Raw genomic sequence first — 19065 nt, forward strand, 5'->3', positions numbered from 1 at the left:
CTGTGCTTTTTTTGATAAGCAAAAGTCTGATGTGGGTTTGGCGGATATGCATAACCTCTCTTACATCGCCCTCCTTCTTCCGATTTTTGCTGGTTTCATTCTGGTTTCAACATCCCCAGCAAACCCTGGACCTCTTATTCAGTCACCCTTGGGGTTCCCGAGATGTCATTGAGCTTCAATGATTTGCTTCCGAGCATAGCTTGGTAGCCCTTAAAAGCAAACAAATGCCATCCATTTTTATGGATGCTGGGTTCTGCCAGTGGTGCTGTTTCCGCATTGTTGTTTTTTTGCTCTGTGCCTGCAGAATCAAGGCTCTAATAATGAGTTAGCCCTAACAACCAATTTTTGCTTCAGTATTCACATCTTTCATGCAATGAGTGGTCCTTGCTAATTTTGTCAGAGAAAAACTCTATTGAGATGGTGCTGTATCGGCAGCAGGACCTAGTGGCTAGATCTTCAAGCAGAGGCCAGATCCCTTGGTGTGAACAAGAGCAGACCCCCCAATCAACTGGAAGTTTAAAATCCAAGCGAGAGGAAATGTAAACTGTTGCAGGCAGGCTGCCCAGTTTCCAGAAGGAAACTAAGACAGCCTCCAATTAGATTGGGGTTTTATTGAGTTAAACTGCAGGTGCTACCAAAAGGCAGTCTCTAGAACAAGAGCAGACAACATGGTGCCCTCCATATATTTAAGACAGCTGACTCCCACCAGCTCCAGCCATGGGCTGGATGAGGGGCACCTACAAGAACTTTTGAAAGTCTCAAGTACATAGTGTGGCACTGAATCACTGGCAATGGGAGTTGTATTCCACAACACCTGGAGCATACCCACATTGATTTGCTCTCTCTCGACTTCATCAGACACATTGCTCAGAATGGGGGAATCAGGTAGCAGTTATATAAGGCCACCCCAGGTGGCTCCTGTTGGCTTTCCAGCTCACCTGATCTGGATCAGCTCACGAGCTGCAGTGCACTTTTCCAGGCTGTTCTGTGACAGCCCTGCAGCTCAGCGAAACTTTCACAACCAAGCATTTTAATCAAGGTGAAGGTGCTAATTAATCAGATGCAGCAGATTTGTAAACAGTTTTTAATATGTGCATAGGAAAACTGGATTTGGAAAACATGGAGGGGCACCCCCTCTCATACAGAGGAGAAATGCCTCTTCTAAGATACTGGAGAACTTAAAACAAAATAAACCATTAATCCTGATTCAGAGATATAAGTTTTACCTATACAGTATGCCAGTTAATCAGCTGACCAACCCATTCCTATGACTGATCAAGTAAAACGTCACTAATTTAGGCTGCAGCTCTATAATTGAACTTTTGGAATAAATTGTTGTAATATGTTGTGATGGGCAGCAGCTTAGTTATATTTTTTATTTCGTTTTTAAGGGCTTTTAAAATAATTCATGTCCACTGGGACAGACCAAGTGGCCAAGTGATTAGGAGCAATGTTCCTCTGTTGCCAGAGGCTGGAGACAAGCAACAGGGCATTGCTATTACAGTGGTCCTTCGACTTATGAATTTAATCCGTTCCAAACGGACCTTCGTAAGTCAAAAAAATCGTAAGTAGAAGCCAATGGGGAAAACAAAAATAAAAATTCGTAAGTCGAAAAAATCCTATCCAAACCACATCCAAAATGGTGGACGGAGCTCCGTTCGTAACTCGAAACATTCGTACGTTGAGTTATTTGTAAGTCGAGGTACCACTGTAAATGGTGTCAAGGGAGCTTCTAAGACTGGTCATACGTGAAGACAGAATGTTGAGCTTGACATGATCCACTGGGGATCTTCCAGTGTTCTTACCCCTTTCTACTCCTTTGAGAAGTCCCTCTTGCATGGGAAGGTCCATAGTCCATCTGTGTTACATGTAGAACGTCCCTAGTTTCAAACCCTGGATAGCTGCTGTCAATCACCATAGCCAGTCTGGACCTAGATGGGCCAATTGACTCAGTATAAATCAGCTTCCTGGTTTGTATGCATGGGCCTGCTTCACTGAGACAATGGCGCTGAGTGCCCGACATGCACGGTGATATCATCCTTTGAAGGTTGCAAAGCCACTTTGTGGGTGAGTTCATTGCCTACCTGTGTGTGTGTGGGGGGGGGGAATCACCTAAACAAATTCAAGACAAGTAGAGGTCTTAAGGTGGATGTTAAGTGCTTGTCCTCTGGTCTAAATGGGGTGCCTTTCTCTGCCAAGAGAGCCATGGCCGCCTGCCAAAGGAAAAGGAAAAGGGGGGGAAAGCCCTTAATTACAACTATTAATAGTTGGCTGATATGCGTCATCTTCCTCCCAAGGGATGTATCACTGCAATGTTACCAAAGGTCTGGATAATACATCTGGGGATGGAGGGGATGATTCGATGCAATAGGGGCAGAAGGAATATGTTTTTCAGCAGTTTGTGGGCAAACTAAATCAGAGCAGAATGGCATCTTTATGAACAGAACACCTTAACACACACACACACCCCACACACCAATGCTTTTGATATCACAACTAGCACACTCCTCGATTTGCTTAGCGGGGGGGGGGGCATAAGAAAAATCTAACTTGTAAAAATTAGTAAAATGGATATACGAACCAGAGTGTGGTGTGTGAACAAGGCTCCTGGTTCAGGCCCACATGATATCTTTATCCACTTTCTCAAATGTCAGGGCTGGGACCACCATGCCTGTGATGTGGAAGAATGGCTCCCCATCAAAGTTGCAGCCTAGCGGTTTGACTCAGCAGAAGGCAGTTCCTTACATCCTTATAAAACCACATTATGCCTTTTCCATTGTGTTCCAACCCTCAAAACTCTTTAGGGATTGATTATAGGGGTTGGTGTGACCTTTGCTACAATTATTATCCATCTGTGTTCTGTGCAATTATTATTTATGTTGTCGAATCCCCTGGTGGTGAAATTAAAATAGAGCAGAGATAGAAGGTTTTTCCCCCACCCCGCCTTTCCTCCCTTCTCCAGCTCCTAGATATTTTTTCTTCTTCACTTTAACAACCTAGCCCTCCCAGGAGAGCACTTGATATATCCTCATGTTTCCTAGAGACTGTGGTTCGATAGGATGACAGGTAATTACTGGTTGGGAGTTTCCAGATGTGTATGTTCTAGCTGAAAGAGTTGTCCAGTGTGGTGGGAAGTGAGATGTTTGGAGAGGTCCCCCCCTTTTTATTTGCCAAGCTCACAGCTGTGCTTGGGGTGTTGGCTAACTCAAGATGCTCTCTCAAAGTCTTCCTCTTAAAAGAGCCAGAATAACACACAGGGGGTTGCCCCATCCAGAGAGCTTTCTGTAGCTTGGGAAGATGGGAAGCTGCCTTATACCATGAGAGACAGTGTGGTGTAGTGGTTGGAGTGCTGGACTAAGGACTGGGAGACCAGGGTTCAAATCCCTACTCAGCCATGAAGCTCACTGGGTGACCTTGGGCCAATCACTGCTTCTCAGCCTAACATAACCCAGGGGGTTGTTTTGAGGATAAAACACTACCATCTCGAACTCCTTGGAGAAAAGGTGGGATAGAAATATAATATGCCAAGTCAGACTGTTGATCTGTCTAGCTCAGTATTGTCTACACTGACCAACAGTGGCTCTCTGGGGGTTCAGGCAGGAGTTTCTCCCAGCCCAACCTGGAGGTGCCTGGGATTGAGTCTGGAACCTCCTGCATGCAAAGCAGATGTTCTGCCACTGAGCTATGACCCTTCAGAGATGGATCTGCAGCATATAGCTTCAAGTCATTGAACAGGCCCTGTGGCCTTCCTGATTCCACCATGGAAAGTTTGAACTCTGCCAGGCTCTAGAGCAAAGATGGAGAACTGCAAACCCAGTGGTCAAAATTGACCCCCCAAGCCTCTCTGCCTAACCCTCTGGACTCTACCCCCACACGACAGCCATTCTCCCTGAGCCATGTTCCTCCCTGGCTATGCTTTGCAGCCTCCTTGAGTGTTCTTGGCTTTCTTTAGACACATTCTTGTACTCCAGCAATGGAGAGGGCTATCGATGGCCACTAGCCCTGGTGGCAATGATCTGTCTCCACAGTTGGAGACAGCAATGCTTCAATATCAGTTGCTGGGAAACCACAGAAAGGGAGAGGGCTCTTGTGCTTGGATCCTGCTTGTGGGTTTCCCACTGAGGCAAAGAGCAGGATGCTGGAGTGGATGGGCCATTGGCCTGATCCAGGAGGTTCTTCTCAGCCAACTGAATCCATGGAATCCACCCTCACTTCAGTGTGATCCTTTCACACACACACTCAGGCCTTGGGGGCCCTTTGTCCTTTGAGCTCCCAAAGCAAGAGGGAGATTTTCATCCCAGCTCCTCCCTCCCAATAACTCATCCTGCTCTGAATGGATCTCAGAAGCGGGGATGCTGTTTTTATAATGAAAGGAGGAGTTTGCCACCTGCAACATCTGAATTACGGCCACAGTGTGGGAAGCATTGCAGAACTTCATTACTCTCGCCTGTCATGGGGCCATCACCAGAAGAGGAAATATATAGCCACCATTACAGGAGCTTTACACTCTGTAGTTTATCTCTCTAATGGTGTGCTATGATCAGCCTAATTAGACTGTATCAACTACTCCAGGTTTGCTACTGGTGGCAGAGACTCCCCTCATTGTTTGGTCAGCAGAGAGCACTCAGGGCATGATTTAGCACTGAAATTAAATTTTAAGCATAGCTTCCCCTTTGATTACCCACTGACTATCTTTTAAGGAAGTCGTTAGCTTTCTTTCTCTTCCTTCTCTCGCAGCAAGTCCAGTGCCCTTCTGCATGCAGAATATAAATCCACAGGCAGAAGGAATCGCTACACTTGCTGTCATGCCTCCTTTAGGCAGGGTGGTCTGTGCTTGGTGATTGTTTGTGAGGCTGCTGTTGCCGTTTCAAACAAACAAACAAATGCAAATATTGAAGAGATGCAGGCCAAATTCTGCACTGAGGCAACCTGAACTCAACAAATCATGCAGCTCAAGCAAATGTCAAGGAATCTGCATTTTCAAATAATAATATTTTATTGTTTGGATGAATGCATTTATTAGTGCTAAATCTCCAGTTTCTTACAAGTTCCCCTTCTCTGTGTAAGAGGTTTCCAGAGATGCTGTGCTTGTGTGGGAACCGGGCTTAACTATTCCTCCAACCCTTAGGATTAACCAGGGTTAAATATTTTTAGGATTAACCAGGGTTAACTATTCTTCCAACCCCTTAGCTTCCAACTGCTCTTATGGCTGCAGATGTGGAGGAAGGTGAAGTTGGGATTATTCCCAGTTTACAGCACTGGTGCAAAGTTATGCTCTGCTTCTTCCCTGCCTTACCCCAAATGTGCCACTCACATGGGAGGCTTTTTCTTCTTGGGAAGCAGCATTCTCTGCTTCTGTGGTTTCCAGCAGCTGCTACCCAGGAAACCTTACTGCTTCTGAACATGGAGGCAGAGCATAGCCATCATGGTTAGTAGCCACTGAGAGTACCACCTCCCATGAATTTGTCCAAACCTCTTGTGAAGCCATCCAAGTTGGCCAGCACTGCCTCCTGTTGGAGCGAGTTCTAGAGTTGACCCATGTGTTCATTGCCCAAATGACATTGCTGACAGATGCTAGATGTGGGACTGTCAGCAAGAGGGCTTTACCCTGTACCACACAAATCATGGTGGTTCCTGCCAAGACCTCCTGGGAGCTGTAACATTCTAATCTATTTGGGGCCAGGCATAGTCTTTAAATCACAAATTGATTTAATTTGCTGTCTACTTTTTATCTTATTTTTTAGGGTGGAATGGATGGGTTGATGATCCTTAAACCACTTGTTATATTGCTTTTAACTCTCTCTCTCTCTCTCTCTCTCTCTCTCTCTCTCTCTCTCTCTCTGTGTGTGTGTGTGTGTGTGTGTGTGTGAATGCTTCTATTAAAGTTTTCTATTTGTGTATACAGCACGCTTTTGGCCTTTCATATTTTGCTTTGATAATGTCCTGGATATTTTGTTAACCATCTTGACTGGCTGAAAGGTGGTGTGCGTAATTTTTATGCCTTAAAAGAAAAGAAAAGAGAATGTAAAAGAGACAGTTGCTTTCATCACTCTAACATTTTGTTTGCATCCAGCCCCTCCCAAAAAGAAAACACTAGGCAAAGGTAGTATAGATGGTTAACCAGGGCCATGACTTTGCTAAGATGTCCCGACAAGGAGATCTGCAATACTCCAGCAGTGGGAAAACACTGATGCAGAAGGTGGCTGTTTACCTCCCCCAGAGTGGTTTCACAATCAAGCCCTCCTCCCAGAGAGCTCTGGGAATTGTAGTTCTGCAAAAGGAGGGTCTCCTAACAACTAGCAGCACCTTTAATGAACTACAGTTCCCAGGTCTATTTAAGGGAAGCAATGGCTGTTTAAAGTGGTTTCATAGTGTTTTAAATGTACATTTCAGATGTGGCCCATATACATTCCATCCTCTTTCTGCACAGCCCCACCTTTAGTCTGTTCTGCCCCATTTTTATGCAGATCTTTAAAGAGAAAAAGCCCACACTTCAGCCACAGTGGCCTACAGATAATTATAAACAAGGAACTCCCTGTCCTCAGGCCTAGCATTCTAAGACACAAAACTAAATCATGACACAAAAGGAAAATGGGTTGGGAGGGAGGAGGAAATAAGCAACCTTGGGTACAGTTTCTTAAATCAACCACTGCATGAGACAGGCTTTTCCTTTAAAAAAATATATAAAAAAGACGAGTGCTGAGTTCTCTGCTCTTCCAGAAAGAGTAAGTGATGCACTGTGAGTTTGAGTCCAAATGGGTGCAAAAGGGTTAATCAGAAAAGCACAGGAGAGCTCTCCCTGCCCCTGGAGTGCAAAGGCAGACCACAGGTGCAATTTCTGCTCCTCTTGTTTCTCACAGCTTTTTGTAAATTTTTCCTGAATTGGGGGTGGGGTGGGGGAGTTTGCTAGCTGCTGTTCCTTCTGGAGCTCCTCCACGTTTGGCTTTAGGGTCCTGACAGAAGTCCAGAGGCCGTACTCCCTTCTTTTATTCCTGCAGCAGTTCTAGCTGGCTAGACCTTCTTTGCCAAATGTGCTGATGAATCAACACAGGCTCAGGTGTGTGTTGGAAGAGCCAGGTGGCTTAACAGAGCAGCCTTCGCTATTGCGAAGACTGGACCCTGCTGCCTCTGCTGTTGCTTTGCCTAAGCATCACCCTGGATCCAACCATTCCCCTTTGAGTGGGTGAGTAGGAGCAGGAGAGCAGCCTCATGGATTCAGGGCATTTCCATTCTCCTTTTCTAAACTTTGTTCCCTCCTGTGTGTCCCAAAGTCATGATGCTTGTTGCTTTTTTCTTCTTTCCTGGAAAGAACATGGTAGAATGCTCTATTGAAATGTGCCTCTCACTTTCTCTCTGTGTGTGTAGTTATGAATGTGGACCAGAGGTTCCCACATTTATTTGGCCTACCGCCCACTTTTCAGAAAAGAAAAGAAAACTCAGTGCCCCCCATATTTCCCTTAAGTGGACCAACATAAAGATACAGTGAGAAATATTTGGGTTGTTTATTTTAAAAATGTATCTATATCTCTACCTATGTCCTATAACAGAGCACTTACAGATCGAACATATAGGAATGGTTTTTCAAAACTGGTGGATTAGGCCCTGGGATTAAAATACCATGTGGAGGACTGGAGCGAGGCTTGCCAGCTCAGTCTGATCCACCCCGGGGGGGGCACTGTAGAGCGTCTCCCATTGGTGAAATAGTCAGGAAAGCTGTGATCCACTTCCCAAGCCTGGATCACTGGATCCAGGGGAGGTGTTGTCGTCGCCATCCCACAACAGCACCCAACCTGTTAGTAAATGTCTTTACACAACAGATGAAACGTATGAACAGTTTTTCAAACATTTTCTTCTCTGCTCTTCTTTTTTTATGCTCCCATTGCCACCTTATTTTTATTCAACCCCCCCCCCCCGGGGGTGGTGGTATCGCCCACTTTGGGAAACACTGATGTAGACCCTCCAGAACAGTTTTATGTGGGCTGGAGGGGAGCTTCTCAGGCAGGAGGCTCACCACAACAAGTGAATGGGTGAGTTTTGACTGATGGGAAAGGAAAAGGGAGGCAGTCAGATGTCAGATAATGAGAAAGACCTTTTTTCTGCTGGTCTAATGAGATGCCCACCAGCTTGGCAATCACTGATGATATGAGCATCTACCTGTATACTCAGAAGACCACTGTTTCAGCTCTCCACCTCCTCTGCATGCAGAAGGTCCCAGGTTCAATCCCCAACATCTTCAGGTAGGCCTAGGAAACTTTTGTTCCTGAAACCCTGGAGGCCATGCTTCCTACTTTCCCATCTACTTATTACCCATACAGTGGTGCCTCGCTAGACGGAATTAATTCGTTCCACGGGTCTTTTCTTATAGCGAAAGATTCGCCTAGTGAATCCCATAGGAATGCATTGAAATTTTTTTGAAATTTTTTTGCCCATAGGATCGCATTAATTGAATTTCAATGCATTCCTATGGGAAACCGCGATTCGCTAGACGAATTTTTCGTAAAACGCATTCGTCTAGCGAGGCAAGCTCTGCTCGAAAAATCCTTTCGTTAAGCGGAAATTTCGTTAAGCAGGGCATTCGTTAAGCGAGGCACCACTGTACCTAAAAAAACCCAAAGTGCTGCAGAATGGGATCTCCTTGCTGCCAGAGGAAGGAAAGCTCTGTAGTAGCCATAAGAGTTAAATAGAACCTCCACACTCGGAGGCAGTGGACCTCTGATCTTCTAGTTGCTAGAGGACCAACAGTACGGAAGGATGGCCAGCCTGCCTATGGAATGCCACTCTCTAATTGCAGGCTCCCTGGAGAAAGTTGGCTATCAGTATAACCGAAGGAGTGTCTCCTCCCCCATCGTTCTGCCAGGACACTGAGGTCCAGTGCCGAGGGCCTTCTGCCGGTTTCAGGGAACCAGGTAGAGGGCCTTCTTGGTAGTGGCACCCACCCTGTGGAATGCCCTCCCACCAGAGGTCAAAGAGAACAACAATTACCAGACCTTTAGAAGACATCTTAAGGCAGCCCTGTTTAGGGAAGCTTTTTAAGATTTGATGGATTTCTGTATTTTAATGTTTTGTTGGAAGCCGCCCTGAGTGGCTGGGGCAACCCGGCCAGATGGGCGGGGTATAAATAATATATTATTATTATTATTATTATTATTATTATTATTATTATTATTATGGAAAGAGGATGCTGGAGAAGATCAAATGTTTGTCCGATGCTGCAGAGATCATATGCCCTGATGTGTTCTTTTTCTTTTCTTTTTCAGGCTGTGCCTTCCTAACATACTGTGAAAGGGAGTCTGCTCTAAAAGCCCAGAGTGCACTGCACGAACAGAAGACGCTGCCAGGGGTGAGTCTGAATTTACCTTTTGCTCGGCACAGTTTTGCAATGTCTTGCTTCCTTTTGGAAGATGGCGATGGAGATCACAAATGACTGGTTGCTTGGGGTGACTTATGGTTTGCGCTGGATGAATGGAAAACAATGCTGATTTATTTAGCCCCGGGAGAGATCAACTCCTACTGGAGAAATCCAGTAAACTGCACTAGGGCCAGATCTTGCTGGCTTTTTGAAATACTTTCAGAATATGGATATATCTGTGTGGTGAATTTTTTTGGGGGTGGGGAATGTGCAATGCCTTTACCGACAAAGTTCACTTTCAGAATGGCAGTCTTGACTATTGCGTTCTCACACAAAACACAATCCTGATGGTTTGTTACTTTTGCATTTCGATTAGTTCTGGGAGGTGGGAAGCCAGTTTCCAGGAGGAAAAGGAAGAAATTGGGCGAGAAAGACATGAATGAATCTGGAAAGGGAGGAAATTGGGTTTGAGCAACACCGGCAGGACCAGAAAAGCTAAAATAAATTTAGAGCAGCGCTGGCAAAACCTTTAGGCCTCCATATGGTGGTTGTTCAACTTCAGCTCCCATCAGCTCAGGTCAGCATGGCCAATGATCAAGGTGTTGGGAGTTGGAATCTTTCAACATCTGGTGGACACCATGTTGGCTACCCAGCAGGCATCCCAAAACTTCGGCCCTCCAGATGTTTTGGACTACAATCCCCATCATCCCTGACCACCGGTCTTGTTAGCTAGGGATCATGGGAGTTGTAGGTAGGGTTGCCAGACTCAATAGAGGACATGACTTCTGTGCCTTTAATTGCCCTGCTCTCGTTTGAGTCTTGAAACCTTAAAGAGAAACTAGCAGACCCTTTGTTTAATTCCCAAGCAAAGGGTCTGCTGGTTTCTCTTTAAGGTTTCCAGACTCAAAAGAGAGCAGGGCAATTAAAGGCACAGAAGTCCTGCCCTCTATTGAGTCTGGCAACCCTAGTTGTAGGCCAAAACATCTGTAGGGCCGCAGTTTGGGGATGCCTGGTCTAGAGGGGCATGTGGCTTAATTAAATAACTGAGGATAGAGTTAGAGACACATCTATGGAAAGGGCTACTATGTTTGTCTGTATATACATAAGAAATTTGAGAAGAAAGATGAGAAGGCAGAAGCAGTCAGTGTGCCTTTGTGTGTATGTGGTTTTCAACATATACCTGTGCATGCTTACCACAAAGTTGATCCCACTGTATTCAATGGGACTTACTCCCAGGCAAGTATGCAAAGGATTGCAGCCTCAGGGTGCAATTTCAAAGTCTCGCCTACCAGCGTTTGCAAAGCATAGAGATGAAAAGGAATCTTGCATACATTTTGGAAATTATTTCCAAATTAGAAATTTAGATTTGGTATTTGAAGCTGGCGCCTTGGTTAAGAGACCACTAGGGATCCCATGTGTGGGTATAATAAATGCAGAGGATTTAAGAAGAAAAAAAGAGAAAGAAATCAAAATATGGAATTTAAAGGGGACAAGGTTGGAGTTGTGTAAGCTTTTTCCGTGAACCGCCCTGAGACCTCCGGGTATAGGGCGGTATATAAATACAATAAATAAAATAAAAAATAAGCTTTAAAAATAACTTTCATCATCAATACTTGCATCCTGACATTTGTATGCTTTGTTGCTATTACCTGAAGCGCTACACTTTATTTTAAATTCTTGCAGATTTCTGGTTTGACAATTTGTGTTTGTTGCTCCCTATTTTTTGAGTCTCATGTTCCAGTTTAACCTTGCCCCCGGCAACTTTCTGTCAACACAGATACTTTGTCCACCACCCCTCAAGACGGTTAATATGGCTAGGCATTTCCACCATCCCATAATTTTCTCAGCTCTCCAGTTCTCTGTGATAAACTAAACCGCCGTGATATGCCAGCACTGTTCATGCAGTCTTTATGGTCAACAACATGTTACAGCTAAATATTTTGTATGCAATAGATACCTTTGCATAACCCTTTGAAATGAATTTTCCTCCTACTTGGCTTAGCTCCAGCCTTCATGGTGTGAGTGAGTGTCGGAAGTGGCTCCAGTGTTGTTGCTGTTTTTGACGTTGCTAACAAATGGTTTCTTACTATTTTCTTCTCTTTGGCAATCTCTGCTTCAGTTTCAAGAGACAGGTGTTGGGGTTTTCCCTTCCCCCTTTTTTTACTTTAAAAAAGAGGTATGTCATGTGCCTGATCACGTGACCAAAACAAAGGCCTCATGACCAAAGTGACACGTTCAGCTCATGGCCAGAAATGTTGTGTATTGGACAAGGCATTTGGTGACAATATTTTTGGTCATGCTGTATATTGTTGGTTTTGGTCACGTGACCAAGAACATGGTGACGAGATCTTCACATTTTGACAAGAAGTAGGTCTGACCTACTGCTTTCCCATATGGCCACATACTGTGTTAGTTAGGTCCACTAAAGTTTAACGGTATTGTTTTCATAGCCTGCTAGAAAGGGAATTCTATGCTCTTTTAAAATGTGTTGTGTGCGTGTGTGTGTGCGCGTGCTATTGGGTTGTTGTTTTTTTTATTTTTATTATGTATTTTGTGGTTTTATATCTTGATTTTATTTTGTGAACTGCCCTGAGACCTCCGGGTATAGGGCGGTATATAAATTCAATAAACAACAACAATAAGTAATATAGTTTCACTATGTGTACTTGTTTTAAAACTGCTGATTTCATTTATATTTTGACTTTTACGTCGACTCATTTTAACACACACACAAGCACCTCTGCTGAATATTTTGTGGTGTTTTATGTAAACTGCTTAGAGGTGTCCATTGATTAGAGTGGCATATGAATCTGGTTAAGTAAATAAAAGAGAGGCAGGAACGTAATTATCAACCCAGGAACTGGATGGAAGGGGCAAAAAAGAGGGGAAGAAGCAACTCATCCAATAGCTCATTGACTGAAGGTTCTACTTTTTCCATTTTTCCCAAGAAAGTGATTCAGCACCTGTCCTTTCACTCCAGCTCAAAGCCTGAATCAAGGCATTAAAAAAACCCAAACTAATCTGCACATGAATGCAAATGCATGGCGGTGTGGCTCACCTTGGCCTCTGTACATGGGAGCTGGCCCTTGCCTTCCGGCTGCCTATGTTTGTGTTTTTGCACAGCTATTACTGCTGTAATATTCTACTGCAATCATTTCCAGGCCGTGCTTTGCAAAATGACAGGAATATGTTTTGTGTATTTCCGCATGATATGTGGGGGGGTATAAAGTCAGCTGCTGGAGTCATTGCATGACTTCTGAGCTTCTGTAAGTATGGATTTGACATGTTTTTTATGATACTTTCAGGAGAGGGAGGGTTCTCTTTAAAAAAAAAAGGGTGAGGAGGGAGGAAGAGAGAGAGAGGGTGGGGAAAGAGAAGAGTGGGATATATTTTGCGGCAAGTTGAGCCAAATGCAAAACATTGAATCTCCTTCCCTTTGTGTCAGCGGTTTGGACAGTCACAGAGGCGGAGCAAAACTCTTGCCAAGTCTGGGCACTTTCAGATCTGTAACACTGTTTGCTGGTGGTTGTTTATGTTTTTTTACATATAATAGAATAGCGGGATGATGAAGTATATTAGTTCTTTAATAATTTATAGAAATGCTTTGATGTTGCAGTAATTACATTAAAGGTCACATATCAAAGGTAATTTGGGTGAGCAGCTGTGATGGTTTCTCAAAAGCAATCAATACTGATGTCCGTGGTGCTGATTTCACCAAGGGGCCTCCAGATTAAAGGAAGCTTATTACCAGCCAGACGTACACAGGGGAAATCAAGAACAGATTGAGGAGAAGCTTTGCTCTCTTCCCCCACCTACAATTAACACTGTTCCCCCTTAATCTGTGCTAATCCTTCATACGGGGGACAACCACCGGCATTTTCAGACAAATTAGGTGAGTGGTCTGTTTGATGGAGGGGAGGGAGGGGGTGGGAAGCAGGACTTTAAATTGAGCCAACCATAGTGTGTATTTTTCACCTGGATTTTGTGTGTGTGTGCTTTGTGAGAGATTCAAATACGTACCATGCTCAGGGTGGCTTGCAACATGAAAAAAAAAATACATAACTGCGACATCCCAAAAGTAGTCATGAAAATAAATAAGCATTTTAAAATAAGCAAACTGAGCAATTTCCACAAAAATAACAAGATCTAAAATAAAAATAAACCAATAACAGCAACCACCTAAAAAGTCCTAAACCATAACCCAGCCCAAGATTCCATTCAGCAGGACAGGTGTGGAAAGGCCTGCAAAGCAGGGAGTGATAAAAATCTGCAATGGGAAAAAGAAGTACCATATCAGAATTGCAATCCCATGATTTAGGAGGGGGGAAGCAAATGTAATCTAGACCGTGATGACGCGGGAGACATGAGAAAAATGTTTCTACAGATTTGGTTCAATATTTACTGTTCCACCAACCCCTCCCTGTCTCACGTTGGCTCCCCTGGGAAATGAAATTTGGGGTGGGAATATAATTATCACCATAATTGTAATATTATGTTAATTGTTAACAATTAGTATTGTATTATTGGGGTACATGCACGCACGCACGCGCGCACGCACACACACACACAGAGTCATCATTCCAATTCTAAATTGCAATCCAGGCAACTCCCCCCTTTCTCCCTCCTCCCCCTTCTGAGGTTAATGTCAGAGGATAATGTTGTGAAATGTAATTACACTATCAAGATCAGCTTTTATTTATGATCCGAATAAACTGAGCTCATGTCTAATAAGCACAGTGGTATATTTTTTCTCTCTTCGCCCTCCCCGCCCCCTCCCGGCAACTTTTCATCTTCTTTGCTAAGAGGGAGCAGGTCATATGGTAGACGGGGCTGCCTCTTTGCATTACCTCACCAGATCACTACTAAGGCTCCAGAGGAGAAATAAGGGAAGCAGGGAAGCTAGCAAACTGTTAACTTCAGCAGTTTAGGTGGCTTTCCAGATGCCAGGTTCCATTAAAATCCATGCCTCGGAGAGAAAGGAGAGGGCATGTGAGAAATGTCTTAAGTGTTGTGTTTGATTTCTTCTTGGCAAGTTATGGAAAACTGGGATTTGCTTGAGAGTGTAACAGTATCCCGTAGATAAGTAATCCTACAGATAATCATGCATCCTGCCGCTGAAGTACTATAGCAGGGAAATGATGTTGCTAATAGAGCTGGCACAAAATAGTCTTCTTAGTTTCATCTTCAATTTTGCTATTGCGGACAAGCCCCTTGGTATTCTACTGTGCTTCCAACTGCTCCCTCTCCCTCAAAATCTAGTTTTTGTCTCCATCCTGGACCTAGGAAGAAGGATGCACAAGTCATCCAAGGCTTTATTTTAAAGAATAAAATAAAAAAGAGGCCCACTTTTTAAATGCCCCTTTAAAGTGTGTTTTTTGGTGGTGGGAGGTTGTTGTTTTTGTTTTTATTATGTATTTTGTGGTTTTATATCTTGATTTTTATTCTGTGAAGTGCCCTGAGACCCCCGGGTATAGGGCGGTGTATAAATTAAACCAATCATCTGAAGGCTAAAAGTTCCACATACACCAGGTTCTTAGGGAAAGTTTGGGTCTCTGGATGACACAAATTGGGCAGTTGTAGCTTGCTACTAAGCTTCATCATGCATAATGTCTCTCCTGCTCAACTGTCAAGGCCAGAGGCCAAAGAAAAAGAGGCATTGAAAGAGCACTTTGAATAAAAGTCACACAACTTTTCTTCAAGAGCAACTGGACTGATTTGTTCAAAGAATACTTAAACTGGTCTTGCATACTATCTCAGATACTTTCTGAGAACCAAATAAGCTTTCCTTGAAGAACAGGTGTGTGACTTGGGATATGCCAATCAATTACACTCACCACGTCTTGTTGATTTCACCTCCATTTATCTTTACAGGCCTGGGAGGATCACATGATTTCATATTTCCCATATCATCTTCTTGTCTGAAGGAATGAATCATTATTTGTGCCAGCCATCGGCCATAGCAATAAAGCAACAATACAATATACAAAGAATGGGAGGGAAGTCGATTATATAAAATATATTTTAGGGTTTTGAATCAATCGTCAAATAGTGGACCTTATTCTAATTGCCCCAGCTAAAAACCTCGCAACCATCGCTGTCACCTGCTCATCTTGATCTGCCAAGAGAAAGGACACCGTGGTAGTGGTTGGGTGACCCAAAATGGACAATAAAAGAGGGGTGATAATCTCATTCCTCAAGTCTTTATAAAAAGTGCAGGCCAGAAGGGCATGCGCCACCAATTTGATACTGTCATCTCCACAGGGACATAAGAGTTTTTAATGTGGAATCTCTTTGTTTGTTTTAACTAGCATGGCAAGGAATAGTGATTGTGATCAGCCTTTCCTCAATTTGTTTTCTGTGTTCATTTATGATTTCTTTGGGGGAAGTGGGCACTTCAATGTGAGATTCTGCAAACTTTGTATGGAAGTGGTTCAATCCTGCCCGAGCTATAGGATCTGATTTAGCAGGGTGTGTAGCTCTGTTCTTAGTAGAACTCTTGGATGTCCTCCTCCTACCGCTGCTGTTTCTGCAGCCATGCCCTCCTCATGTCAGTTGTAGTTGGGTCAGCAGCAGCATATGAGCAAAAGACTCAATTGGCTCACTGAATCTGCTGAACGCACACAAACCATTTGCTATGCCCTTAAGACTCTTTTTTGAAGGGAAACTGATCTAATTGTTCCCTAGAGAGAATCTTGCCTCTTTTTTTTCTAAAGTTAAAATAAAACACAAATAATAAGAAAGATGAAAAGGTATTGGGCTTGGGGGGAGGGAGAGACAGATTTAAGGGGGAAATGGGAATGAAAGGCCTGGAGAAACTATTTTGCTTTGCAAAATATTGCGGCAACAGCAGCACTCTGGTTCCATTGGAAAGGGTTGCACCTCTGTTTCAGAGGATCTGCTTTGCATGCAGAAGGTATCTCCACGAGGGCCTGGAAATACCCCCTGTCTGAAACTGTGGAGTTCTGCTGCTAGTCAATTTGAGCTAGATGGACTAGTGATTTGTCTCGGTGTAAGGGAGCTTCCTTTGTTTCTATGAGTTCATAAGTTCCCCACAAATTTGCCAACCAAACAATAAGCAATGGAATAAAATCTGGGCAAAATGAAGGTGGGGGGGGGGCATGGGAGAAGCTGTTTCTCATTACAAGGCTCCTTCTTCTTCTTCTTCTTCTAGTCAGTTTGACAGTATTTCAAAGCTTGCCAGCTAAGATGAAACACCTGAGTCCTATCTCTTTTGTAAACATTAAAAGTTCCATTTCACTACCGTGTTTCTCATATTATAAGACATGTCTTATATTTATTTTTTCCTCAAAAAAACACACTATGGCTTATTTTCAAGGGATGTCTTATTTTTTTCCTCCTCCTCCTGCCGCAGCCGGCATTGCTGCTGCGCCTATCACTATGTCTTATTTTCGGGGTATGGCTTATATTCCTTGAATGCTTAAAAATCCTGCTATGGCTTATTTTATGGGTATGTCTTAAAATATGAGAAACAGGGTAGGTAAAGATTGGCTGCTCCCATCCCCATGCCAACAACCTCTGGAATGCAAAGAGAATTCAGTCTCTCTGTTCCAGGTGAAAGAATTTTGGAGTGAGGAGTTGACACAAGTGCTCAGGTTTTAGGACAGGTGTGTGTCTGAGAGAGAGGAAGGATGCTTGAGGAATTTGATGTCTATGAATTCCAATGCAAGCTGACCTGATCTGCACCTCCCAAGCTAATGTGCATATTGTAATGCAATTATCCTTCAGATTTTGCACTTCTCTAAATTCTTCAATATGGCTTTCACCTCGGAGAATGAACGGAAATGTATTTTGGGATGAAATGCATTTTAAAAAAAGCATTCATGGGGATAACGATGTTAAAATACATATTTACAAATCATTGTGCAGATTTTTTAAATAAATAAATACATTGCATTTAAATGCAAAAAAACCCCAGAGAGAGCAGACTTATGAATGAAAACATTAAAAAGTAGGTGGAGGCTGAAAATAGTCTAATCTGTCCATCCATTATAACATCTGGTGTTCTTACAGCACATCTCACACTCCATCTTATCTTAGGCCTCCCCTTCATCGTCACATCTTGCCAGGCTTTGGGGAGTGGAAACTGTGGCATGGCATTTTATCAAGAAGGCATGCATGCTTCATAGTCAGCAAATGGGACTGAAGGTCTGGTGCCTATTGGTAGCGCTAAAGACTGGGAGCCCCAAAGAAGGCAGAAGCAGGGCTAATGATAGGCAGAGGTGGCTAATTATAGTAGGAATGGGGAACCTTTGGCCCTCCAGATGTTGTTTGACTTTATCAGCCCTAGACAACATGACCAATGACTAAGGATTTTATTAGTTGCAGTGCAGGGGAAACTGGATAACTTAAGGTTCACCATTTCCAACTTGCAGTTTTGTTGCCAGTTCCCACCCCACCCCCGTTGGGTTCTACAGAGGCAAAACTGAAACTAGAGATGAAGAAGCTGCCATTCAGGTCCACTCTCTGGGCTGGTTGTAAGGAAGAAAGTGTGGCTAACAGAAGACCAAGGTGGGCACTGCAGTTCCAAATTCATTCAAATGGACCAGTCACCACTGGCCATGGGAAGAAAAGAGAGAGGGAGAATGTGTGTGTGTGTGTGTGTGTGTGTGTGTGTGTGAGAGAGAGAGAGAGAGAGAGAGAGAGAGAGAGAGAGAGAGAGAGAGAGAGAGAGAGAGAGAGAGAGAGAGGTAAGGATGGGTTCAGCAAGGCTAACTATCCTTCTTGTTCAGACTTTTGAATAAGTCTAACCAATGGACTTTGTATTAAAACAGACACCCAGGAATGTCTCCTGACTCACTCCAGTCTAACGGTGTGAAGAATTCTGGTGCATGCCAAGCTCTGGCCCAATCCCCTGGTGATGCAGGGAATATGTTGCAGAGCATCGCTGCGTTCTGCTCCACCCTATTTTACTGCCCCACTGTAAACTTCTTGTAAGCTGCATGAAATAGGTAACTGAATCTAGATCTGTTTGTGTTCCAATACATACTCCCATCATTGCATATGCTTCTTTCTCTTAGGACTTCCTGGTCTTCATATGTGGAGTGTGACAGACAAAGTGGTCCTGATTTTTGTGTGCATGTTCTGGGTTTTGTTGAGTGCTGTAAAGGGCTCAGTTTGCCATTCAGAGTGGTGGTTGCACATACGAGGGAAGGTGTGCACACCTGGGAAAATATTGGATAGCCAGCTGGGCACTGATGTTTTCCTTTTTCCACTTTTTGAATGCTAGGTAGACTGTCTCTGAAGTAGGAGTCTGAACTTGGTTGACCAGATCGTATTTACAGTGCATATGCTAATTGGGTTGACATATTGATGGATCAGAAATCATTACACACACACAGCTGCAGCTAGAAAATGCACACAATTGTAATTCTGAAATTCACATCCATATGATCTCATTCCACCAGGGAGGCAATGAGGAGCAAACTCAATTATTCTGCAGCAAATTTCAGCTCCTGAAAAAGCACAGGAGCTTCCCTAGTCTGATCTCTGAACCACAACCAGTGGTGGACCTTGAGGTCTAATTTCAGTGACGCCGTGTGCGGCCCCAAAATTTAGAACCCTCTGCCTCTCACACTCCATTTAAAATAATAGTTGCAGCGCCGCCCAGTGTGAACGAACCGACTACGCTCCCATAAATTTACCTGTCACGACTGAATCTAACCAGAGAAAGACTATCTAGATCAGGCACCCCCAAA

The 19065-nt window shown here is 43.8% G+C and overlaps 1 protein-coding gene across 2 annotated transcripts in view; it reads left to right on the plus strand.

The window, feature by feature from the left end:
* The window catches only part of CELF4 (CUGBP Elav-like family member 4), a 701688-nt gene that overhangs the window by 98577 nt on the left and 584046 nt on the right, over positions 1-19065 (plus strand). For both annotated transcript variants that reach the window (XM_060280393.1, XM_060280394.1), the window contains exon 2: positions 9258-9340. In XM_060280393.1, the coding sequence (XP_060136376.1) occupies positions 9258-9340 (83 nt within the window). The remainder of the gene's footprint in view (positions 1-9257; positions 9341-19065) is intronic.

Source organism: Zootoca vivipara, chromosome 11 (assembly GCF_963506605.1).
Source record: "Zootoca vivipara chromosome 11, rZooViv1.1, whole genome shotgun sequence".
In the NCBI taxonomy this organism is placed as follows: Eukaryota; Metazoa; Chordata; class Lepidosauria; order Squamata; family Lacertidae; genus Zootoca; species Zootoca vivipara.